This window comes from Podarcis gaigeae, assembly GCF_964106915.1.
Source record: "Podarcis gaigeae genome assembly, chromosome: 15".
In the NCBI taxonomy this organism is placed as follows: domain Eukaryota; kingdom Metazoa; phylum Chordata; class Lepidosauria; order Squamata; family Lacertidae; genus Podarcis; species Podarcis gaigeae.
Genome location: NC_139692.1, coordinates 18,783,408 through 18,810,769, shown reverse-complemented (window position 1 = coordinate 18,810,769; position 27,362 = coordinate 18,783,408). Strand labels below are relative to the sequence as shown.

The window sequence follows — 27,362 nt, the reverse complement described above, 5'->3', positions numbered from 1 at the left end:
GATAGATAGATTTGCATTTGTGCTGAAACCATATACTTCCTCTTCATAATTTTTTGGCCCTATAAACAGGATATAAAAGTAGACAACTGCATTCCGATTATTTTCAGAGGTAGGGCTTAATTTCAGGAGGTCAAATGTCCCTCAATTAACCTCTCCCCAACACAACTGAAATCCCACCCCACAATTTATTGTGGCAACTGACGTCCCCCATTCCGAAAAATGTCCCAGGGAACACACGGAGCTTCAGCAACCCTGGCATATTTTGTCACCTGTCAGAATTAACCCACCTGACTCCAGGAAAAACTGAAAGAAGGAACAGACTTTTGCCCACCCTCTTATCACCCTCAAATGTAGGTTGAAAGTTCTCTTTGTACCTACAGCGAAGTTTTCGCTGGGTGGAAATGTGGAGCTCTGCTTGAGGGATGAAGCTTCCCTTGGAATATATTCCTATATTTCTAAAATTGGCCTGGCACCGTACCATGCGCTCACCATTAAAAATCTTCCTCAGTGGTAGAGCAACTGCCGTGCACACAGAATTCGTTTCAATCCCTGGCTTCCAGTATGTTTCTGATCACAATTCAAAGTGTTGGTGCTGACCTCTAAAGTCCTAAACGGCCTCGGCCCAGTATACCTGAAGGAGCATCTCCACCCCCATCGTTCTGCCTGGACACTGAGATCCAGCTCTGAGGGCCTTCTGGCAGTTCCCTCACTGTGAGAAGCAAAGTTACTGGGAACCAGGCAGAGGGCCTTCTCGGTAGTGGCGCCCAGCCTGTGGAACACCCTCCCATCAGATGTCAAGGAAACAAACAACTATCTGACTTTTAGAAGATAGCTGAAGGCAGCCCTGTTTGGGAAAGTTTTTAATGTGTGACATTTTAATGTATTTTTAATCTTTGTTGGAAGCTGCCCAGAGTGGCTGGGGAGACCCAGCCATATAGGCGGGGTACAAATAAATTATTATTATTATTATTATTATTATTATTATTATTATTATTATTATTCCTGTAAAGCTGCACAGACCCTCGTCTGAAACCCTGGAGAGCCACTGCCTCTCAGTGGAGAGAGAGCTAGATTGGACCAAAGGATCTCCCTTGCTTCCTCTGTTCTAAGGCTGCAGTTTCCCATCATGCTCAGCTTCTGCCCTTTGACAGCAAGGCAATCAACAACTGAGTTGTTTTCAGCACCTTCCAAAACCATTTTTGGTCCATCAAGCCTACCCAGGCATGTAATTTTAGCACAGAATTTTGACATGGGAGTTTAATAGTTATAAAGTGTTTTAAAATTACTGGTTTTATTTTATATTTAAAGGGTTGGGTTTTGTTTTTTTTACAAAATGTAACCTGCTTTTAAATTAGTGTTTTAAAGGAAGATTTTAGACCGTCTGTTGTGAGCCACTCAGAGGTCTTTTGTTCCAGCAAGCAGTATCTAAATTTTGTTAAATAAATACATGCAAATCTCTGTGAACACCCTGCAACTGTTGCTTCCTTCCCATGCTTACTGTGAGGACCAGACTGTAAATACTCCAGAAGCTAACAACTGGGACATGGTAGGAGAACCCTATCTGTGTCCAAGGCTAGTATCAAGAATCAGTGTAACTGGGCAATCGCCAAGGTCCACACTGCAGCAGTGAGTCCACAGCCAGCCCTTGGAGCACCCAGGCCTTGCTTCTGCTGCCATCTCTTGCTGCTATCACCTGTTCACCTATCTCTTCTAAGCAAGCGAGCCAGGGGAGAGATGCAGAGGGCTCACCTTCCGCTTTCTCCTGGGACAGCTGTGTAGCTAGGACTCAAAAATAATATGGTGAATGAATGAACAGCAGTCGGGGAAGAGGAACAAATTTGTGGTGGGCAGGAGGGGGGTTGTTAGCTTTCTGAATTTTAATGAGAAACTATCTAATCTGCCTCCTGCCAACCTAGCGGTTCAAAAACACATCAAAGTGCAAATAGATAAATAGGTACCACTCTGGCGGGAAGGTAAACGCCGTTTCCGTGCGCTGCTCTGGTTCGCCAGAAGCGGCTTACTCATGCTGGCCACATGACCTGGAAGCTGTACGCCGGCTCCCTCGGCCAATAAAGCGAGATGAGCGCTGCAACCCCAGAGTCAGCCACGACTTGTCCTAATGGTCAGGAGTCGCTTTACCTTTTACCTAATCTGTGCATCTCGAACCAAGAACCAAAACACAGTCATCCTTTGAAATCTACGCTTCTCCGAATTTTGCGATGCTGTTTTCCAACCAACAAATATGTGCAAAAATGTGTATACGTATTAGAAGAAAGGGGGCATAAAAATGCATTTGTATATGAAAATTGATTGTTTTGAGAGAAAATGCAAAAAAGTACATTAGTCAAAACTGCATGCAAAAACTTGGGGGATGGGGTTAGAATCAAGATGATGATGAATTTTCACGATGAATTTTTTTATGTTAACAGAAGAATGCCTAATGAATGCAGGAATGTGAAATGCTGATTCTAAGATTAGAAAAAAATGAAAAACTGAGAGAAACAGAATTTGGCAGATTTCTCTCTCTCTCTGCACAAAGGCTCTGTGCCTTTATGTGTGAGTAGGTGAGTCTGTTCAGGAAAGGGTCCAAACCTTTGAGCCCTACAATCATCACACCATCAAAATCATATGAGAGAGACTCCCAGCCAGCCACAATAGTCAAGGCGGTATGCCGCCGTCACTGAGCATGCTCTGTCCTGATTGGGCGGTCCCGCTGCCACTTCAGTTCTCTTGCTTAAATGTGTCCCCTTCTGCAAAGCTTGGAACACATAAGCTACATAAGGAGCACCATTCAGAGAACTGAGTATATGGGATGGTTGCACACCGAGTTCCTCCTGCAAGTAAGTTTGGGACTGAATTAACTTTCAGGGTGCCAAGCCTCCCACTTAGCATTCCAGCCCCTTGATAGCCATTTAATTAAGGAGGCTGCATAATTTGAGCCCAATCGTGAGATTCATTACAGGAAGCGAGTGCCTAATTCTGCAACAGTTTTACTAATGCAACTCCAGTGGTTGCTCAGAGAATGCAGCTTTCGCAACACATACACAGAAATGCAGAACGTATTGGTGGAGACAAAGACGAGCGAAATAGGGGGAGCCATGTCTGTCCATCCTGGAAGGATGGAATAGTAATCAGCCACTTGGGATTCAAAGTCTGCCGCTCCAGGGCAGTGCTTAAGCACCTGCAGTATCAAGGAGCTAAAGAAAACCATTCAGAACGACAAGACCTGGCTCTGAGGACCTCTGACAAAGTGTAACCAATTGGCTTTAATGGCTGGGAAATCATTGAGAAATTGTAGTTTGTACTCTTCAACAGGGCAAAGTCTGGAGCGTGGCTCATGGTCTGAATTGGTATGCATTTAAACCAGCACTGTCCCAAACTCCAATGGCAATCTTTAGAAGTATGTTTCTGGTGTATGGAGAACTCTCAGGAGGGAGGGAGGCCACAGCTTCTAGAGGCCAAGGAGTTGAACTTCTGTGCATCCAACAGTCCTTTGTCCTAGCACAATGGCTACCATTATTTGGTAGCCTGTTGTCAAGTGGGCACAAGACCACACTATGGACTAGAAAGCTGTTGGTTAAATTTTGTGCTGGCCATGAGCAAGCTTTGCCATTTTTCTCTTGACCAAGCCTGTCTTTGCAATACAGGGATAATACTGGCCTAACTTACAAGTGCCAAAATCCCAACAGAGCAGAAAAGACTATTTATGTATGTGACCATAGCTGCCTGGATGTTAATGGCCCAGAGATGGAAAGAAGACAAAGTCCATGCCAGAGAAGAATGGCAGATTAAGTTGATGGACTATGCCAAAATGGCAAAAATGACCGGAAGAGTCAGAGATCAGGAAGGCCAAAATTTTAATAAGGAATAGGGAAATTACATAATTTATCTTAAAAACCATCGTAAACAGCTAAAATCATTAGTGGGATTGGAATAACACTTGTAGTTGAATTTTGGATATAATGGAGATGAAAAAGATTTGGATTATTATAAAAGATGCAGCAGGAAATGGTTAACAAACAGACCCACAAAGGGGAGGAAGAAAGTACAGGAGATTCTTTGGAATCTTGTTTTTATGTTGGTTGTTGGATAATTGATTGTAAATTTTTAAACTGCAAAACTATTTTTAATAATAATAATAATAATAATAATAATAATAATAATAATGGCCTAACTTACCATGCCACCTGAGTGCTTAATGGGGCTGATATGATAGCCATTTTGAAATATCTGAAGGGCTTGTCACTTTGAAGATGGAGCTGTTTTGTGCTGCTCCTAAAGGTAGGATCTGAACCAATGTATTCTGACTAAACATTAGGAAGAACTTCCTGGTGGTGATTGCTGCTTGGCAGGGCAACAGACTACCTAAGAGGCTGGTGGACTCTCTTTCACTGGATGTTTTTAAATAGAGATTAGATGGCCAGCTGTTTGGGATTCTTCAGCTGTGATTCTTGCACTGCAGAGGATAGGACTTGGGGTACTTTTCAACTCTACAATTATGTGATTCTATAGTGTTATATCCATAACCTTGCCACCTCACACTCTTCACCCCTAGAAGCCCACACAGCAAGTTGCAGACACAAAATAATCCATGCAAAATAAGAAAAGCTGTTCTGTTCTTACAAGCTGAGACCTAACTCAGGCTGGTGACCAGGTATGTGAGCTTTCCGTTATCACACAAGCATCCTCAACAGGCAGACCAGAGCAATATTTCACAGGGATGAAAAGGGAACAAGCTGGGTCACAGGTTAACAGCAAAGAGGGCCAACTGTCAGCAAACAGCTCAATTTGGTGGCTTTGGAAAACCTTGTTCTACACACACCTGTGATTTGATTCATTCTATGTTCTCCATGGAACATAGAGTGCTCACTGGAAGGACAGATCCTGAAGCTGAGGCTCCAATACTTTGGCCACCTCGTGAGAAGAGAAGACTCCCTGGAAAAGACCCTGATGTTGGGAAAGATGGAGGGCACGAGGAGAAGGGGACGACAGAGGACGAGATGGTTGGACAGTGTTCTCAAAGCTACCAACATGAGTTTGACCAAGCTTTGGGAGGCAGTGGAAGACAGAAGTGCCTGGTGTGCTCCATGGGGTCACGAAGAGTCGGACATGACTAAATGACTAAACAATAACAAATGTTCTCCATGATGAAGGGATATGGGAAACTGAGAGGCTTGCAACCAATTTTAAAATACACATTTCTCCCAACTTTGTCTCTCTTTTGGAACAAGTCCTGCCTCATACACACACACCAGTCACTATTTATAAGGAGGGGGTGACAGAACATGAAATGCATTGACATCTGTTTTGGTCCTAAGTGTTCATCTTCTTGTACGCTCTACACTCAATATGATGGGGATGATGACAATAGATTTTCAGCATATTCCAATCATGATTAAGCTAAAATACCATTAACCTGGAAAGTGGATGGGGGGAAGGAATGCCCCCCCATTTTTCCAAACTTACCTGAATGAGCCAATAAGTGCATCCGGAGCCGCAGGCTGTCAAGGAATCTTTTCCCGCACAATTCACACCCATAAGTCTTCATCCCACTGTGCAGTTTCCTACAGAAAGACAAAAGATGGGTGGAAAGTGAGTCCTCTTGGTATGCTCAGAGATTTTGAGCGCCGGGGTGGAAAGAATTTATTTTTAAACACCAGCCCTCAACCCATGGGGATGTTTCACAAAAGCTACTGTTACTGACAGATTCTCATCAGTTAAGAATCACAGGAAATATATTATATTTAACTGGGAGGGTTAAGCAGGGGATTTTTTTAAACAACCGCATAGGCTTGTTGTAAAAAAAAAAAAAGTATTCAAGACTTCTCCTGAAGTATTTATACATACAACCAAATAAGGTTCTAAAAGACATGAGCATGCTCACAGACAACAAAAAAACCATCTCTCATACACCTGGGCTGGTGTGACGTGTGATAGGTGGGTTTTTGTTGTAGCCTTGCTCAACCCAGCCTCAGTTCTGCAACTGCATAATGGGTGCTTTTAATGACCGGAATGGAATAGCCACAGACAGGTTGATGCTATAATTTTAAACATGTTTCCACCCTACCCCACCAACCCCAATCTACTGATGGACCACCACTCATGGTGGCTAGTAGGGGCTGCTGAGAAGAGGAGTCATAAAGTGCTTTTTACGTTTATGTAAAAAAAATTGTGGAAACAACTGGTGAGAAGAAACAGCAATATATGAGTTAAGGAAGGGCAGAAATGCCAACAGAATGATTGGAAGCGGGGAGGGTGGGGGGTGAAGAGGAAAAGGTACTTAATCAACATCCTGGGAGATTTATTTTCCTGCTTCCATCTCTACTCCTAACCCAGGGCTGTGAATCTAGACACTTCCCAAGACAGGTGATGAAAGGCACCCATCCATGGCCTTTCTGGTTGGGAGGGTGAACTGTCTCTTTTATAAAACAGCTGCTCATCGAAGAGTGAACTGGTGAAGTTCTTGAGCCATTGGTTTCGCGGCCCAAATGATATTTGGCTGAGCTATATATGTCAAGATGGGGGCAGTAGCAGGATTGATCCCAAGAAGACAGAGGAGGAAATAGTTGCCCAACTTCTATCAGTTTTAAATTCCCATCACTGAAATTCGTCTACATCCCTATGACAAAGACACATGGAGCAAACAGCCACCCAATCACTGCTAAGCTACAGACTGTATGGAGTATCACCCCCTGTCAATCAAATCCCTTCCCCAAACAGGCTCAAAGGGGCATGAACTATGAGAAAAGCAGCTGCCTAGGGACACATCCCAGACACTCAACGGGGGTGCAAAGCAAAGCAGGTGAGGGGTGTGGTTTAGATAGGGGGTGTGGTCTACAGAGAGTCCCAAAGACAGATTTGGGAGGTCACCAGGTCTGGGGTTCCTTTGCCCTTCATTAAAAGTCCCACACAGTTTTTTCTCCACATTTTAACAGTGGAGAGGGTCACTACAACCAAAAGGCAGGGAATGTTGCTATAGAATAACACTGCCTAAATGTAAATGTGCTTTGCAGCATGCAGCAGTGAAAGGAAGACTGAACCAGTTTAGCTGCATAGTGCAGAATATAATGGGTGCACAACCTGATCCCACATTTTTGCACCGGGGGGACTAACCACTTCAAACCAAGATGGTTTTGACTCTGAAATGGATTGATCGGTCTTCTGCATATAAAACAATCAAACAGGTTGAAGCTCCTTGATGGCCCATCCACTGCCAATAGGTGTGCAAGTTAAATGCTAAAATGCTCAGGTTTAAGCAGCCCTCAGCTGAAATGCCCTCATACCCTGTAACCTCACTTCTTGCAATGAGGGAACCGCCAGAAGGCCCTCGGCGCTGGATCTCAGTGTCCGGGGTGAACGATGGGGGTGGAGATGCTCCTTCAGGTATACAGGACCGAGGATCTAAACTACCTCACTTTTGAGCCCCTGTGCCCCATTTTGGCTGGATACCAGGTAGAGAATTTGGTCAGAAATGGGAATAGCAGCAGAAATTGCCACAATTTGCATGGTCATCTGAAGTCAGGAATGGAAATCACACAAGGAAATATGAGCAGTGGTCATATTCATCTTGTTGAGTTTGCAAATCTTCCATAAATAATTACATTATTTTCTGCATTGTTTCTGATGTTTCCCTTCCATTGAAATTAATTACACACAGGCAACTCCCATTTTAGCTGCAACCGATATGTGCGTGATTGCACACACACGCACAGGACCAAACCTGGAAATGACCAAGAAACTTCATAAAGACGTCACCGAAACATCACTAAAAGGGTGGAACAGGGATGGAGCCGGGGCAGAATAGTGTGTTTGCAGGCTTTTCCAATGGATTCTGATTTCACACCATTACACATAAGTGCACAATGACCCGAAACGCAACCCCCACACAAACGGGGCGTTGCCTGTAATTAATTATTTTTGTTTTAAGCATGATGGATAGTGAGACAAATAATGCAGTCTTTTGTGGAAGCCAAACTGTGGTGGAACGGAAACAGCGCTGATTGCAACAAAGTCAGGGTAGACAGAAATCACTGCCTCCTTACACTGGGACTAGGCGTAAGCATATCATTTTGGAGAAGACACGGCATCGCGCCACCTTTTCAGAGCCGCATGACAGCCCACAAGGAACAAATGTGCTGTTCTGAAGAGCCCCTTTCCATACCAAAGGACACACGAGTGTTTGAAGAGAACCACAATCCCAGTAGAGTGTTTGCAGGCTCCTCTTCCCTGCTCCCTCCCACTGCCCCAAGCAAGGCATTTGAACAGGGTGTCAGAAATGACAAAAGAACGCATTAATCTTACTACACCCAACAGCTCACCTACAGTTCTACATGGCAATCAAACTCAGTGTCCCAACCCTTCCATTGGTTACATAACCGAGTCTTTGTTTTGTTTTGTTTTGTTTTTTAAAAAATAACAGTGCTTTGGCTTTCGGCAAGTCATTTATTTGAAATATCTCTATCAACAAATTTCAGCAGGAACAAAAGTTTTCCATTTGGAACCTGCTTATAGCATGATGTTATCGTAGCCAATCTCATACAGTCTCTTTCAGCAAGGTCTTTAAAGCACTTTATCTCTCAGGCTCCTGGTAGCGAAATATGATTGAAATGTTCTATTTATGCTCAGTGGATTAAGGCTATTTTATTGCCACACACATAAGGGGAAAAAAGGAAAACCCTTGCAGATGTAAGCAAGGTATTATAGCCATCCACGCTGTTAAGATCTGAAAGAGAAAGATCAATAAACAAGTCGACCATTTTCACTAAAGTTGTGCTTTTAAGAAAGAAGGAATGGAGGGGGGGAGAGAGACCCACGAAAACACATTCAAAGTATGTGGGTATTGATTACCAATTATACACTCCCAAAACGGCACAGTCCAGAAAAATGATCTGCACTTTTTAATATTTGACATCTGACTGACATCATAAATTCCTAATCTCTTGTGCATCCTGAATAAGTAAATAAATGTCCCTCTAAGCAAAGCAAAGCCACAACGTGGTGCAGAAGGGATTATGGAGGGAGACACAGCCCGTGGAGATCTCCTTCTGCTTCAAGAGAACGCAAGTGATCCTCCTGGGGAGGTTTGTGCCACAGGTTAATACGAATGCACAGGTGAAGACAATTCTGCTGGACTGGTGCTGAACAGGCTGACACAAATAAATCAGCCCCAAACTAGCAAGCCACCCGTCTACAAGCTGTGCCTGCCATTGTTCTGGCAGTTGCAAATTTGGGAGTCTTTTTCCTAACAGCACAGCAGATTGCTATGGCTTGCACATGTCCCAATCTTAAAGGGGGAGAGTCAGAAAGGTATGTTTTTATCAAGCCCGTCATACATGTATATTTATCAAGCAAAGCTCTAGGAGTAATACTTGTTGTTGTTGTTTAGTCGTTTAGTCGTGTCTTCGTGACCCCATGGACCAGAGCACGCCAGGCACTCCTGCCTTCCACTGCCTCCCACAGTTTGGTCAGACTCATGCTGGCAGCTTTGAGAACACTCTCCAACCATCTCGTCCTCTGTCGTCCCCTTCTCCTTGTGCCCTCCATCTTTCCCGACATCAGGGTCTTTTCCAGGGAGTCTTCTCTTCTCATGAGGTGGCCAAAGTATTGGAGCCTCAGCTTCAGGATCTGTCCTTCCAGTGACCACTCAGGGCTGATTTCCTTAAGAATGGATGCGTTTGATCTTCTTGCAGTCCATGGGACTCTCAGGAGTCTCCTTCAGCACCATAATTCAAAATAATAAATTCTTCAGCGATCAGCCTTCTTTATAGTCCAGCTCTCACTTCCATACATCACTACTGGGAAAACCATGGCTTTAACTATATGGACCTTTGTTGGCAAGGTGATGTCTCTGCTTTTTAAGATGCTGTCTAGGTTTGCCATCGTCTTTCTCCCAAGGAGCAGGCGTCTTTTAATTTCGTGACTGCTGTCACCATCTGCAGTTATCATGGGGCCCAAGAAAATAAACTCTCTCACTGCCTCCATTTCTTCCCCTTCTATTTGCCAGGAGGTGATGGGCCCAGTGGCCATGATCTTCATTAAGTAGCAGTAATACTACTAGCCATTGAAGACTCCAACTTAAATACCTTCTTATAAACCTTCATATCAAAGTCAACCTTTGCATTCAGAGGGTACTGGGTTCAACTGGCATCATCTCTAGGTACAGCTGGGGGGGTTCCTGCTGCTGCCAGTCAGTGTAGACAATACTGAGCTAGGTGGACCAATGGTCTGACTCAGCATAAGGCCATATGGTAACTGAAGAGGGTTGAGGCTTCTACTGAATTTTGGCATGCTGGTTTTGTGAATGTGATCGCATGGGACAAGACTGCACATAGCTGAGCATATCCTGGGTCAAGGGGGCCATGCTAGAAAACAGCTACTGATTTATCAAACCATTCAGAGAGTCCACTGAAAAAAAGAGCCAAGTCATGTGAGCTAAGTGGTCTTCATTCAGGTTCTGAATACTGTCACCAACCACCTCCCAGAGTGGCCTCTACCTTCCCTCAACTGCCACCACAGGGGCGGAGGGGAGGGGAGAAGAAGCAGTACTAGTGATATTATCCATTCTACTGTAACATTATATATATATCACAAGAAGACCAAACCTCTCCATTCTGAAGGAAACCAGCCCTGAGTGCTCACTGGAAGGACAGATCCTGAAGCTGAGGCTTCAATACTTTGGCCACCTCATGAGAAGAGAAGATTCCCTGGAAAAGACCCTGATGGTGGGAAAGATTGAGGGCACAAGGAGAAGGGGGGCGACAGAGGATGAGATGGTTGGGCAGTGTTCTCGGACCAAACTGCAGGAGGCAGTGGATGACAGGAGTGCCTGACGTGCTGTGGTCCATGGGTTCATGAAGAACTGGACACGACTAAACAACTAAATAACAATAACAACAACAACCCACAGCCTTGGTTCCACCTGAAATATGATTGCAAAGCGGGAGGCAATGCCTACAGTTGAATACATCAGTGATACATCCTTTTTCTATGCAGGTGCCAATTGTATGCAGAGGGTCTCAGGTATGAACCCTAGAATCTCTTCTCACAGGTAGAAGGGCTGGGAAAGCCTTCTACCTGAGACAACAGAAACCAGCTGCCAAGATACAGTGCCAATACCATAGGCCTTGTTTGCCAAGGCGACAAACCTGGACTAGGAACAACCCAGGAACCTAGTCCTTCAAGCAGCTAAAAATTGGACAGTGGTACCCATGAAAGTTCGTCTTTCCTCACTCTTCCTGCGGAGCCAATACCAACGAATTTGTGGTGGGCAGTTGGCTTCAAGAAACTGGATGGACTTTACTCCAACTCTGGGAATATTTAAGTAAGCCAGAGCCCCAATCATAGATGGTGGCTTGCAAAGATGACCTACTCATGAGAGAAGTTATCTCTGAACAGCGAGCTTGAAGCAGAATTGACAAGGGCTTCATCCCCACCCCTTTTTAAACTATTGAGGAAGACCGGAGTTTGTGGGGGGGAGAGAATTGCTGTACTCCTGCCTTCCGCAAAGGCCACTGGAAAGAACAAACAATCAGACGCTGGACTGGAAAGCAGGGGGCCTCTCGCAAGCAGTAGGTAATTAAAAAGGCCTGTAAAATCTCCTGCACAAAAAAAAAAAGCAGCACTTCAAAGAGACCGTAATTCCAGCACTGACCAGTCAGGACTGTGTGGTGTAAAAATTATGAGTTTTCCCAATGGGGTGCTTTGTGTGAAAAGGCAAAGGGGATTGGTGGCAAGTGATTCGGCACCACTCGGGGAGAATTTTATGTTTGTGTGTGTACAAAGGGTGTGCGCGGGCATTTGTCAACGCAGGCCGAATCCACCCGCACACAGGAACAGCAGGGGGGCCGGAGAGGAGAAAGGCTCACACACAAGGCCACACTGCTCACTCGGGCCTTTGTTCCAGCCAAGCCAGAGCAACTGCTGCTACTCGGGCGCTGCTGTGGCAGCAGTTGCTAACCCAGGATGGAGGGACATTGAACGTAAGGGCAGCCTGGCTAGGTCAGGCCTACAGAGGCTTCCCACATGGAGTGCCTAACCTCCTGGAAACCCTCAAGCAGGACTGAAAAGCAACACACATTTTTCACTCCCCAAAGGCATATGCCACCACCCCAAGGCAGACTTCTCATATATCTCATATAACCATAGAGTCAGAAGGGACCCTGAGGATCATCTAGTCCAATTCCCTACAATGCAGGAATTTGCAGAGGTCCCTTGTGGGGATCGAACCCGTAACCTCGGCATTATCAGCACCACGCTCTAACCAATTGAGCTATCCAGCAGGCATGGGAATCTAACTTCCATGGACTTCTTTAGAAATGGAAGAAACTTCCACCTTCAATTATTCTGACATGGTGTTCTTTTCACCAATATATGCATTTGGGGGTACATTTTCACCTAATACACTCACTTTTGTACACATTTTTCAGTGGGTGGGAGACCTGTCCATTTCTGAAGCAACCACCAATACATTTCATTGAGTGACCCGGAATTCTAGAATTACACAAGAGGGTCACTGGTGGCGGGACACCTGCTTTGCCTGCAGAAAGTTCCATCCCTGGCAGAATCTTCAAATAGGGATGGGGATGTCCCCTGTCTGAAACTGTACCAAATTGATGCCAGTGTGGACAATCCAGAGCTTAGAGGGACAGATGGTCTGACGCAGTATAAGTCAGATTCTCATGTTCCTAAGTTAAAAAAGAAAACAGAGATTGACAACTTCTGGAGTAGCTCTCCTAGGTTTCTGGCTGGAAACAATCCCAGTCCGACTTGGAGATGTCAGAAACTGAACCTGGGAACCAACTGCATGCTAAGCAGATGCTCTTCCAGTCAGCTTTGTTCCTTCTTAAATTCCAAATAAAAATACTACTACTATATAATGCCCCTCTTAAAATGGGGGGGGGGGGGAGAAAAGGGGATCACTGGGGATACTCCCGAAATACCTGAAATTCCAGACATTAATGAAGAGGGCTTATAGATACAGTGGTACCTCAGGTTACATACGCTTCAGGTTACAGACTCTGCTAACCCAGAAATAATACCTCGGATTAAGAACTTTGCTTCAGGATGAGAACAGAAATTGTGCTCCGGCGGCGTGGCAGCAGCAGGAGGCCCCATTAGCTAAAGAGATGCTTCAGGTTAAGAACAGTTTCAGGTTAAGAACAGACCTCCGGAACGAATTAAGTACTTAACCCGAGGTACCACTGTATAACCTTTTTCCCTCTCCTTTGGATAATATAAAATTTATGCTGCATTTGTTCTTAGAACCTGATGTGTGTACTATGGACAAAGCAGATTATGAATGCAGCTATACAAAGGTCACTTCCCCACGGCCACCTGTTTGCAAGCCAGAGTCAAAGCATTCTCTATTTTTGCTTGAGACAACCCCCCAAAGTAAAACATTTCCCATCCAGTAAGTGTCAGAGTCACGGGCAATTTCTAAGACGAGCCAACTTTGTCCATCACACGGGAAGTGTGAGCTCTTGCTTCCCTCTCAATCCTGTGTCAGAATAGCGGTGGCTTTCCCCATTTGTGCAAAAATGTGTTTATTTACATATTTATGAGCCACACTTTTATAGGAAATGTAGCAAGGCAGTGTACAACATGAACATTAATACTACAACAACAGCAGCAGCAGCAGCAGCAGCACTGTTGCTAAAAGCATCAAGGGAACGTCAATAAAACTGGCTGGTTACAAAAAGTGGCCTGTCTGAATGGTCCAGTTTTTGAAAGATATCTAAAAGAAAGCTGATGCAAATCTTTGGTGAAGTTCCCAGTCTAGAAGTGGCCTGCAGTTTGCTGCTGGCCTTTAAAACCAAAATTCCTTGCATCAGTGAAACAAACTGAGACTAGCTGACTATGCAGGCCCCAAGAAATCAGAAGGTAAAGGTAAAGTTAAAGGTACCCCTGCCCGTACGGGCCAGTCTTGACAGACTCTAGGGTTGTGCGCTCATCTCACTTAAGAGGCCGGGAGCCAGGACTGTCCGCAGACACTTCCAGGTCACGTGGCCAGCGTGACGAAGCTGCTCTGGCGTACCGGCACCAGAGCAGCACACGGAAACGCCGTTTACCTTCCCGCTTTATCTACTTGCACTTAAGGGTGCTTTCGAACTGCTAGTTGGGCAGGAGCTGGGACTGAACGACAGGAGCTCACCCCGCTGCGGGGATTCGAACCGCCGACCATGCGATCGGCAAGTCTTAGGCACTGAGGTTTTACCCACAGCGCCACCCGCGTCCCCTTAATCAGAAGGTAGCACCTCAGAATTTTCAGTGTTGTGCAATAGATGTTGGTGGCACCTGGAAAGCTAAAATCACCCCTGACTGGCCTTTCTAGGTTCCTGGCCTATTACTTTGGCCAATGAAAATTGGACATTCATTTGTCCCACTTTATTGACCTTTCTTTCCAAAGAGATATACCAACCATCCCGTTTTCTTTGGTGTTTCTTTTCTCTTAGGGATGGGTGAATTTCAGTTTCTTTTGTTTTCTCCTTTTCCCACTCTTGAGTTCTCCACATTTCCACATAATTTTGTACATTATTATTGTTTTTAAGTCCTCATGAAAATTCCATCAGCATTTTTAGGGAAATTTCTCTCTTAATATACACATTTTTGTATGCAATTTTACCGAATACACACATTTTTCCAAACCAGATTTCCCCTAATATTTACATTTTCTCCCTAATAAAATGCATTCTGTACGCTATTTTCAATAATATATTCAATTTAATGCACAGATCCCCCTGGTATGTGCATTATTGTACATTGCTTGACTTGAAAGCTGCAATGCAAAATTAGAACAGTGCAAAATTCAATGGATGTTCACATTTCGGGTTCGCATAGTGTTTCCTAAAAGTTTGAATTCGTTAGATTGGTCTTTACATGTGAACTGAGTCAAATTTCTCCTCCCATCTCTGTTTTCTGTACACTGCCCTGTGGGGCCCTTGTTAGGGTTGAAAGCCAGTTTGTAAAACTAGTTTTTATTTTTATAAATGCATACAATGGGCGACAACTTTTAACCCACTGGAAACCAAACAGTACTTGTTTGCAGCCCAATACCCTAAACTCTCCTGCCTTTTTTAAAAGCTGCACATAAAAACACCTTTTATAGTATATTTATTTAACAAGCTCCCCCTCCAACCCCCCTCCTCCTTTCTCCCCTTTTCTTGTTTAATGAGGAAGAAAAGGGTGCTTTGCTCCGAAGGGGGAAGGGCATAAAACTCTGAGTTGGCATTCAGAAGGGCCTGAGAATTTGCACAAAGATTCTCTTCCTTCAGGCAGACTCGGCAAAACTGAAAGAAGTACAGATTTTAGAACATTTGATTTTTTTTTATTTTAAACGAAAGTATGTGTATAATTCTACTCCAACTCCTCAAACAGACTGAATACAATGGTTAGGAAATTTGACAGAAAACTATTCCCGGTCATTTATTGCCTTAATACGCACCTTTGTCCAACAGGCAGTTTTGACAAGAGCAATAAATTCCAAATTTATGTCAACAGAGCATATGTTGAACACCTCATTTCTGAGCTAAAGCGGCATGCCGCCCCATAAATCACCGTTCTGTTTGAAATGAAAGTAGATTACAGGCCTGGGTTATTGAGCAGTTAGAGCTACAGTCATATAAATCAGAACTTTTAACTCTGGGCGATCCGTCGCGCAATTAACTAAAGGGTGCTTTGTCATTTCAGGGCTTGAGCACAGGCTTCGTGAGGTGCATAGAGCTACTGGGGGGGGGCATGGGGTGTTAAGGAGGGAGGGAGAGGGGGGAGTTTATTTGGCAACTGACAGATTTGGTCACCATCGTTATACTAAATACCTGTCGGACTAGTTAATTTTACAGCCAACTGACTAATCCTTTCCAACATTTGCCGCTAAGCACAGATGGGGGCAGTGGGGGGCAGACTTGTAGTTACTTGGGAATCTAACGTGGCAGCTGCAATCCAAGGTGTGCGCCCCTTGAGCCTTCCAACGCAAGGGATCCTGTCTATTCCTTCACCTCTCGCAATTTTGGGTAGCAATTGAAGGGCGATTACTGCCATCGCTGCTACACCCACCTTCCTCTTGTGGTTTAGACACTGCAAAGACTAGACGGTTACATCCAACATGACAAAAACAACTCAACTGCTGCAATGTCTCCTCTCCATAAACTCTGGAAACTTTCATTTGTGAAAGTTGCTTAAAAATATCGTGTCAGAGAGCCTCAACTTTCTGAGCCAAAGATTCCAGGGTTCCTAGAAAGGGGACCTGACTATTGGTTCAGTTTGATGCGCATAGTCAAGCAGCAAACCCCAACCTGGTGCCCACCATGACTACAACTTCCATCAAGTCCAGCCAGCATGGCCATAATAAATGAGCCTGGTGGGAGCTGTATTGCAAAACCCGAGGGAGGCACAAGGTTTGGAAAGGGCTGTAGTAGAGTTATATCTTCCCTGTGGCAACAGCAGATGTAGAGAAGGTTTTAAGGTCAATTTCTGACATCTCCAGTGTCTGGGGAGAGGGTTAAGGAACAGGTTGCAAGAGCTGGAGGAAATCTTCCCTTGCCCAATGCCCTGGATAGCTTCTGCCAGTCAGGGCAGACAACACTAAGCTAGATATACAAATGACCTGGAATAAGGCAGCCTTCCAACTAGGAGTTTAGAAGGTCATTCTTTTGGATGGTTGAATTATGAAGCAGATGAGGAATCTTGCATGACTCAGTGTGAATCTGTGACCAGTCACTCTTGCATCACTGCAGATAAGGTCTCCTCAACAATCGAGACTGGAGGGTCATCTCTTCCAACCCAGTGTAGACAAAAAGAGGCTGGATGTGCTATTAAAAGGTAAAGGTAAAGGGACCCCTGACCATTAGGTCCAGTCGTGACCGACTCTGGGGTTGCGGCGCTCATCTCGCTTTATTGGCCGAGGGAGCCGGCGTACAGCTTCCGGGTCATGTGGCCAGCATGACTAAGCTGATTCTGGTGAACCAGAGCAGCGCACGGAAACGGCGTTTACCTTCCCGCTGGAGCGGTACCTATTTATCTACTTGCACTTTGACGTGCTTTTGAACTGCTAGGTTGGCAGGAGCTGGGACCGAGCAATGGGGGCTCACCCCGTCACGAGGATTTGAACCGCCGACCTTCTGATCGGCAAGTCAAAGGCTCTGTGGTTTAACCTACTATTACAGAACTGCAAAGTTCAGCTCAGTCGGTGTGGATCCCTACCAACGCTGCAGAACATCTCTGCTGGCTTTCCAACAAGGAAGGCATATGCCTCTTCCTAATAGACTTCCCATCCTTTCAGCTGGGTGCTATGATGACAGACCAGAAAACGTACATTTCACCATGCAGCATATATTTAAACTGTGGAACTCACTTCCACAGGAGGCAGCGATGGCTCCAAACTTGGGTGGTTTTAAAAGAGGATTGCATGCAGCACGTGGCTACCCATGGCAACCAGCCAGGGTGGCTATGATCTGCCTCCATGTTCAGAGGCAGCAATGCTTCTGAATGCCAGTTGCTGGAAACCAAAAGAGAGGAGAGTCCTCTTGTGCTCAGGTCCTGCTTGCCAGTTTTCCACAGAACCTAAGAACAAGATGATGGACATCTGTAGATGAACCACTGGACTGCCCCAGCAGGCTCTTCTCATGTTCTTCCCAGGATGAGAGGAATCTGCCTTTCTATTACAACTCCTTGCTGCTAGATCTTGATATATCATTGAAAGATGCTGGTTGGACTAGCAGCCCCTGGATCATAGCTGTCAACGTTTTCCTTTTTTTAATGGAAATTCCCTTATTCCAAATAGGATTCCTCGCAAGAAAAGGGAAAAGTTGACAGCTATGCCCTGGAAGAATCCAAAACATCATCTATGCACCAAGGGAACGCCCAGATGCTGAGGACCATAATAAGGAGGTAGCTTACTGGATGATTTGGAAATGAAACAGGCCAACTGTCAACTCTAAAGCTGAACTGGTTGCATATCCCCCAAGACACACAAAAGCAGCAGCATTTGCTATGGACTCACATATATGTGTTTGTGCAGATGTTTTTTCGAAAGGCGCTGTTGTGATGCAAAGCGCACGTTCTGGAAGGTTACCAGCCATACGAACAGCAGCAGCGGCACTATAAAAAGATTCAGACGCTAAGTATTTCCTTCCCTATAAAATATTCATTGCAGTATGTGAGAGCCAAGGAGCCGAAACCTTAAGCCTTTTCTAACTTTGTACTGCAGTAATAAACAGACTTTTATAGGAACCTTCTGATTTTATTTATATCAGGCTATAAATATGTTGTTCTATCAGAGACAGAACCACAGGCGAGCGTACGCAGGCCCTTTGTGGCTCTGCAGGGGGACCTGCATAAAAATGGAAAATGAGCAAAAAAATTATGCATGCTGGTTTTAGGTTCACATTTGAAAATGAATAAATTGACGCAATAATTTGCCAAAGAAAAATTAACTCCCTTGTTCTTTTATATATAGATATATATATATAATACAACACGGAAATCAGGTTTCATGGCTTCCTTTAGGATGATTTGTGCCAACATAGTACAAAAACAACAGATCCCTAGCTTAAGCTCACTTATCCTAATAAAAGTTAAATCAGCTGTCAGCTTAGATCTTGGACTGAGCACATACTTAAGAATATCTATTTTACTTCTGGGATGGGGGTTGGGGGTTGGAGGGAGAAAGTGTTTACAAAAAGATGCCACAGAGTGGAAATTACAGCCATGTCTCCTCTTTTCGTCGCTGTTCAATTTGGCTGTTTCAGTTTTGTGTTAACTGTTTGCACTGATAAAAATGGGAACGGGGGGAAGGAAAGGGATTAGGCTGTATATAAGGGTATCTGCAAATACAACCACACACCTCCTCCACGTCTCCCCTTCTGCAGAGAGGGCCACCCATGGAGTTTCCTCAAGGCTGTGGTCCAGCAGACACACTCAACCGAGTTTTTTGATAGGAAGCAAAGATTTAAAAACAAGAGCCAAAGAAACGTGGGCACTCAGCTGCAAACACAAGAAAAGCGCATAGCCTTTCAGGCAGCGTTCTCCAAACTTGGGTCCACAGATGTTGTCAGTCTAGAACAGGCATAGGCAAACTTGGCCCTCCAGATGTTTTGTGACTACAGCTCCCATCATCCCTAGCTAACAGGACCAGTGGTCAGGGATAGCAACCTACTTATAGAGAGATGGTCAAACTCCATGTTGTTGCATGTCTTTCCCGACAAGTTGCTTGGTTTTCACTAGAAAGCAGCTCATCGAGAAAGGAGAAACTCTGAGCAATGTGGGTGGAGAACTACTTAATACCACTCTTCAGCCATGGTCTTCAGATCAGTTTGCATATAAACCATCAAGAATAGAATAAAAACCCAAGCTAACAAAGACATTACAGCAGGCACTATATATATATATATATATATATATATATATATATATATATAGTCATAAAAATAGAATCAAGGCTATAAAAGACTGGGTGAATATAAAAGATTTGCTGCTGGTGCTGGAACGCTAAGGAGAGTGGCACTGGGAGAAATTCTCTTGGCATGGGGTTCCAAAGATGAGAGTGCTACAACAGACAAGGCCACATCTGTGGTCACCAGAGACTAGCCCTCTGAGGCTGATTTTAATGGCTGGACAAATTGACATAGGAGAAGTACTTATTTTTGGTGCCTTGATCCCAGCCCATTGAGTGCTTTGATGGTTATCCTCAGGTACTTTGGACCAGCAGCCAGCCCTGTTGATTAAGAGCAGGAGGGATCTGCTCTCTATGGTCTAGGGGTGCTTCCAGGTGACCATTTATCATGCTCATGGAAGCCCCACTTTTTTGCAGTGTCCACACAATGCTACCATGGTCAAAATGCCAGCCTGTAGCTTCCACGTAACCCAGAATTACTCTTTCCAAGGAAACTACTCCAAGTTAGAACAACCTGTTTCAAACAACTTGCTTGAGACACCTCAAACCTCCTAGTGCCGAGGGTTGAATTGCGGCCCCCAAACAGTCTCCCAAGGGAGCCTTGCTTGCAGGCTGTACGAGATGTCACCGGCGCATGGGTACGTTTGGGTTTTGTGGCTTTTAATCACGGATTTCCCCGCCACACACATATACGCTGTGCAACGGCTTAAGCCACGAGAGCTAGCCTGATATGGAGATGGGAAATGCATCCAAACAAAGCAACAGGCCTCTCCACTCCGCAAGGAGTCTTGCAATAGACACGGCTAACTTTGCACGCCACCTCTGATTCTGCAACTTCTTTGGAGGATGCCATTAAGGAGACGGGGGCCTGATTTGCCTCTCGCTCGCTCCACTCGCGTCGTTTCGTGCTCCGGTAAATCAATATGAAAATCAATTCATCCACTGATACATTTTATCAAGATACATGCGGCAACGCCACATCTCATCTACAGTGCAGATATTATAGATGCCCAAGGTCATCAGACAGAAAAACAGTCCGGCGAAAAAGAAATCCCCCATTATAGATTGCCTGCAAATCAGAAAAGGGAATGGAATAGAGAGTGGGCAGAGAAGATGAGCCTGGGGAGGCAACAATTACTTGGGGAGGGGGGGTTAGGAATCAAAGCCCTGTTCGGTTGTTGAAAGAAGGGAGAGGGATACATCATCTCTCCCCCGACTTTGCACGTTCACTGTCCCTCTGATCTAAAACCCTGCTCAGACATTGAATGAACATGCATAGGTTTTGGGGTACAAGGGCTTGGGGGTCCACAGGGCAGGTAGGAGTGGACACCTGAGCTTCTTCCAAGTTAAAAATGGGGTAAGGCTATTAGCAGAAATTGAGCGATATTTGCAAAGAAAAAGAACAGAAGAATGTATACAAAGCAGAAATAAATGATTTTATACAATATAAACCTGTGTAAAAAAGGATGTCTATATTATAGTATAATGAGAAGCACTGGAAGGTCGGTGTCGATGAACACTTTTACTGTGTAAATAATTTTGTCTTATCTTTTCTTTGCCTCTTTTGATTTCTTTATTTCTTATCTTTTTTATTTCTTTATTTTCTCTTCCATTTTCCCCCTCTTTGTTATTCCTTTGGAAATTTTCTATTTTCTATATAATTTCCTTCATATGTAAAAAGATAGTACACAATCTTTCTATAGATATGTAAATTTTTAATCAATAAAGAATAATTCTAAATAAATAAATAAAAATAAAAATAAAAATGGGGTAAGGCAAGAGCCTGGGTGACACCTCAATGGGTCCAGCTTTCGGAGGGTTCGACACACATTCAATGCTTATTGCAAGCACATGACTTCTCCTAAAGATGCCTGGCAGCTGTAGTTTCCACCTCACAGATATACAGTTCCTAACACTCATAACTAACTGCAGTTCCCAGGATTCTTTGTAAGGACTCATCTCTGTGTGTGTGTGTGTGTGTGTGTGTGTGTTTTGGATTATTATTATTAGTTTTAAAAAATGCTTATCTTGGTTTACAAAAGTACGTGATTTGTCTCTATTCTCAGGTTGTAAAATCTTTTTTATACTGTATATCAGTTACATATGATGCGAGACATTAGTGTTGTACACAGAAGTCTGGGGAGGGAGAAAAAAGAGGGGGAGGAGCGGTAAAGTTATACAGTGGTACCTCAGGTTAAGTACTTAATTCGTTCCAGAGGTCTGTTCTTAACCTGAAACTGTTCTTAACCTGAAGCACCACTTTAGCTAATGGGGCCTCCTGCTGCCGCCGTGCCACTGCTGCACAATTTCTGTTCTCTTCCTGAAGCAAAGTTCTTAACCTGAGGTAATATTTCTGGGTTAGCAGGGTATGTAACCTTAAGCGTCTGTAACCTAAGGTGCCACTGTATTCTTATATGTTGTCTGTACGTGGGGGTTTTTATGCCAGCGTCATTTGGGTATGTTCTCTTTCTGTTTGTTTATTACATTTCCATTGTATGGGAAACAGCCTTGCTAGAAAAGCTAGCCAACGGACTGAAATGGATGCAGGGGCAAATAGAAGAGGACGCCTTCACCCCAGTATGGCTCCCTATTATCACATACACAGCCCAACAAGGGAGTCCTCTGTGTTGAAGGTGCTTTCAAGCAGTATTACCCAACCTTGGGCCTCCAGCTGTTTTTGGACTACAACTCCCATCATCCCTAGCTAGCAAGACCAGTGGTCAGGGATGATGGGAACTGTAGTCTGAAAACAGCTGGAGACCCTAGGTTGGGAAGTGCTGCTTTAAAGGAAGGGTGTCAACTGTCGTTAAGAGTTAACTGAAGCCTAAAAGTGGCAGGCAGGGCGTCCCATAGCTCCACTCCCCCTGGAGGGAGCTGTTCATGAGATTAGGAACACTGGAAGATACTTTACACAGAACCAGACCCATAAGAGCCAACTCCTAGGGGCTTAGGTCCCTTTGCCCCCCCCAAAAAAAAATACTTGAGGGGGCTGCCCCCCTGCCCAAAGTTAATGAGCATTGCCATTGAAATGGAAACCTTTGGAATCAGGATGCTAAAGGGGTCATTGACGTGATCCAGAAGGCCTCTACTTAGGTTCTTATGACCATAGCAGGAGTCAAGGCCATTCAAAGAAGTTTTTAATTGTGTATCTATGGCGGCGGCAGCACAGAGAGGCTGTCCCTCCCTCCCCACCCTGCTTCGATGAACTTGAAAGCAATTATTTACTACAAAACAGTGACATCAGCCACCAGGTGTCTCAAATAGCTCTGGCAGGCACCGCTGAGTATCAAATATAATTCGCAACTGCACCGTCACTGCAGCCTTCTCACCTCTAAACATAGGAGACTAAAATAAGAGCTTCCAAAACAGGGCAGAGGAGTCAGCTGCAGTTTTACAAAAGAAGAAAATAACACAAAACTCAGTGCTGGGGGGGGGTTGGGGGGGAGACGCACACATAACAACGTTGCAGATTTCTAAAGATTTACTGCAGAGCAGCGGGAAGGAAATATCAGACAACATAACCAGGAAAAAATGTTCAAATCATGGTAAGAGATGTACGGAAGCAGCCATTTCCATCCCACTCTGTGTTTGTCTCAATCAGCGCTGTTCGCATTCTGCTGCAGTTCAGCTTCCACTAAAACCAAAGTTATTTCTCTCACTATCCACTATGGTCAAAATGTATGGAATTACTGGGTGCAGATGGGTGGGCGGGGCACACAGAGATGGAACGGCTTAGAAAAACATATGGTTGGATTTATGACCTTTTCAAAAATGCTTTTTTTGAGTTTTATCTTTGATTGTTATAAGCTGAGAGGATGGTGAGGAATGAGCAGGAATGGGTTGATCATGCTATCTCCAATCTACATCACTTTAAATCCATAGGAAAACATGCATTTCTAAATGTGTGTGCAAAGGGGTGTTGAGTGAAGAACTGCACTGGACCATTTGGGAAGGGCAAAAGCTGTGGGAACTCCAAATTGCCCATTAGTCTTAGAGGTCTGGATCAGGTCTGTGCATGTTGCAATTAGCAATGATCAAATTCCTCAAGCATCCCTTGGAGAGGAAGAGAGATTTAGCTGCACTTGTTTTTCTCTCTTTTTTCCCCTTTCTTTTCCTTCTCCTCCTGCGATGAGGCTACATTTTAATATTTTAATGTTCCATTATTTTAATGTTGTATTTTATTTTTGTTTTTAAGTTGTAATCATTCATCTTGTTTTTATTATTGCTTGTAAGCCGCTCTGAGCCCGGCCTTGGCTGGGGAGGGCAGGGTATAAATAAAAATTATTATTATTATTATTATTATTATTATTATTATTATTATTATTATTATTACTCCCCCCCCAGCTCTTATGTATTTACAGTGGTACCTCAGGTTAAGTACTTAATTTGTTCTGGAGGTCCGTTCTTAACCTGAAACGGTTCTTAACCTGAAGCAACACTTTAGCTAATGGGGCCTCCTGCTGCCACTGCGCCACCGGAGCCCGATTTCTGTTCTTATCCTGAAGCAAAGTTCTTAACCTGAAGCACTATTTCTGGGTTAGCGAAGTGTGTAACCTGAAGCGTATGTAACCCGAAGCATATGTAACCTGAGGTACCACTGTATACAACTTTGGGCTTTTTTAGGAAAAGCAGCTGAAGGAACTTAAAAAAAAAACAAAAACCTTGCATTGACGGAGTGGAAAAAGAGCAAAGGGAAGGTTCTCATTGCAAAGCTAGTCTATGGAAGAATGCAGTTGCTTCCTGCCTAAATCATACTTCATCATCAAGGTCCGTTTTGAGGAAGCAGGGAAATGAGCCTTAAGACAGGGAGCATGCACCTTAGACAGGGATGCTTGGATTTTGCAAGCCTACATAAGCCACCCTTCCAGCAGCAACTGAAAAAGGCACCCACCTCCTAGAACTGCCCCCCTTCAAGGAGGGGCTTTGTTTTTCTCACTGTAACCTTATTCACGAGGCAAAAAGAGAGAGAAGTTGGCATGCAGCAGATAAAGCTGCCTGAATTTCTCTGCTTCTAATGTATTCTAATGTCCCGGTTCCAAAACAAATTTCTTTGTTCAATATTCATTAATTGCTCAGTTACCTTGAAATGAGAATTTTTGAGAGCCCGAAGGAACGCGTTAAAAGGCCGAATCAACAGGGAAGGGAGGGGGGAACCACACACACACACCAAATCTTTGCAACCCCAAAGGGAATTAAAGGAAGAAAAATGGTATCCCTCCTGCCAGTTTTAGAGAGAGACATTCTCCACATCTGTATTTATTCCTGGAGGTGTACAGCCTGAAAGGATCTTTGGCAGGTGGGCAAACAAGCATGTGGGTTCTAGGACTGGCTGCCAATCAGATGCACAAGACTTTATACCAAATAAGCCATCGGCGTTTCTCAGGAAGGAAGGCTGAAAGGAGAATGGCTCAGACCCTTTCTAGCTTGTGCCCTGGAGAACGAGAGTTGGACACACACATCTGCAGGAGAGAAGCTAAGCCCACAGATGTTCCTAGCAAAGGCTCAAGTGGAAAAGGCAACCAATTTTTGTCTGCTTGGTTATTTATCATTTTATAAGGTATTTTACTTCCCTGATCCGGGTTACAACAGTGCCACATTAGGGAAGGGTCATAGCTCAGTGGTGGATCACCTGCTTTGCATGCAGAAGGTCCTGGGTTCAAACCCCAATGGCATCTCCAGGTAGGGTTGAGAAAGGACTCCTGTCTGAAACCCTGGAGAACTTCTCTCTGGTCAGTGTGGACCATACTGAGCTAGATGGACCAATGGTATGAATCAGTATAAGTGTCAGGGAGGATGTCGGGAGTTGGTCAGCAATAACTCACAAGGTGTCAATGAAGTTAATTCTTTATTCCAAGAAACAAAACAGTTCAGGCCTAGTCAGCACAGCAACTCTTCCCAATAGATCTTGCCCCAATGAGGCAGTTGCAAGGACTGAAGGTCCCTACTTTCCCACAGCTATCCCCCAGTTCCTTCCCAAGCAATCCTAGGCTCCTTTGTCTTGCGTCTCTTTGTTCCACCGTCTTCATACCTCTGCAGGTTATGGGAGACCAGCAGGGAGGGGAGCTGGTCGCAGCAGGAGGGGAAGGCTACTTCAGCAGCCTGCCCCATCTCTGCTTCTTGGCCCCTCTCCTCTCCAGTCTCTGCTTCTGCATCTGTTTCTGGACTGCTCTCTGTCACAGACTCTTCCTGCTCACTAAGTCCTGTTGCCTCTTCAGTTTCTGACACCTCCTCCTCCCAGTCTGTCCCCTCTTCTCCCTCTGACCACCCATCGTCACCCCACCTCCAATCTTAAGGCCCTGAGCCTTCTTCCCTTGGGGGTTCCCCAACTGGTGCTTCTTATCACTCCTCTGCATCCAGCCATCCCATGACAACAAGGCAGCTTCCTATGTTCCATTATTCTAACCCAAAGCAGGGGGAGCCAATGCTGCTGGTGTCAATAGGAGTGGTAGTCCAATGTTGTTGGACTACCACTCCTATTGACACCAGTTATTAGGGCTTATGGGAGCTGGAGTCCAGCAGCACCTGGAGAGAACAACCTTGATCAACACTGATCTGAGGATGTAGGAGCAGCTAGAAGGCAGACCCCTTTTTTTCTCTTCAACCCCAGGATGATGGGGGCAGGCGGTTCTTGGCCATTTCTCCACGGATCAGGAAGGGCTATAGCTCAGTGCTAGAGAGCACCAATTGTGCAGGCAAAAGGTTCCAGGTTCTACTCCTGGCAGCTCCTCATGCTAGGTCTGGGAATGACTCCTATCTGGAGCCCTGGAGCCCTGGGGCACCATCATCTGGTTGCATAGGCAAGGGGTGGGGAACCTGTGACCCTGCAAGGGTTGCTGGCCTCCAACTCCCATCAGCCACATGCAGGAGTGTGAGTGGTCGGAGATGATTGAAGATGGAACACCATCTAGCCAGCCCTGATGATAGGCAATGCTGAGCAAAATTGATGAACTGTATGACTAGATAGAAGGCACCTTCCTGTGTTCCAGTTCTCAAAATGCATCCTGGAAGTCTTTGAAAGCCAAAATGACAATGAGTTGCTCTCAAAGGCTTCATTTCCTGCTGCTGAATGCAACTGCAGCTAGAACGCAGTAGCAGAAGGGTTAAGCAATGAAGCCAATGAGAACTAGCAATTTCTTCTCACCTAAGGCCTTGGGCTATGGAAGTGGAGATTCAGCGATGCTTAAGTGCTAATGCATTTTATTAGGTGCTCCAGAAGTGCAGTTTATGTATTCCAGTATTCCTAGTCACACGGCACCCTCTTGTTTAGAATCACCATTGCTAATTCAGTTCCTTAGATGAGACTTCCCCAACCTGGTGCCCTCCAGATGTTTTGGACCACAGCTCCCATTCGGACAGATGTGCTGGCTAGGAGTTGTGATCTGAAAGATCTGGAGGGTGCCAGGTTGGCAAAGGCTGCCGCAGATGTTCTTTGGAAATCTAGCATCACCGGTTATGAAAGCAAAAAGAGAGATTGCTTTTGTGAATCACACACTGATCCCAGAGGACCAGGGTAAATTGAGCAGACTTGACATGTATATCACGTATGGTTAGAAAGGGCTAAAACTCCCCTCCCAGAAACCTCCTCTTCCTCCTTCCCCCAAAGAATTAAACAGAAAACAAGATGATCCAATTGAAAAAAGAGAGATAAAAATTACCTTAGAAGTCTACTGCCAGGGGCAAACTGTAATTATTCAGATGTTTTGAGTCCTCTAATTCAGAAATAGCAAGTAGTTCACAAATTCCAAATTTAAAAATAAACACATCACCTGATCTCCCTAACAGCACGTTCCCTTCCTGATATATCAACATATTCCACATTTGAGGGGGGAAAGTCATCATCCAAATTGTTACAGCCAAAAATAAAAGAAATTCAGGAGCTTCTTATGTAAAGCTAAAGCAGTACCCTGCTGGATCAAACCAAAAAGAAATCTAGAATCTAGGTCCAGTATCCTGTTTCTGGAGATTGAAAGATCTA

At 44.7% G+C, this 27,362-nt stretch overlaps 1 protein-coding gene across 4 annotated transcripts in view; it reads right to left on the bottom strand.

The window, feature by feature from the left end:
• The window catches only part of ZBTB16 (zinc finger and BTB domain containing 16), a 190,948-nt gene that overhangs the window by 103,977 nt on the left and 59,609 nt on the right, over window positions 1-27,362 (bottom strand). For all 4 annotated transcript variants that reach the window (XM_083714002.1, XM_083714003.1, XM_083714004.1 and 1 more), the window contains exon 3: window positions 5,467-5,564. In XM_083714002.1, coding sequence (XP_083570128.1) covers window positions 5,467-5,564 — 98 coding nt within the window. The remainder of the gene's footprint in view (window positions 1-5,466; window positions 5,565-27,362) is intronic.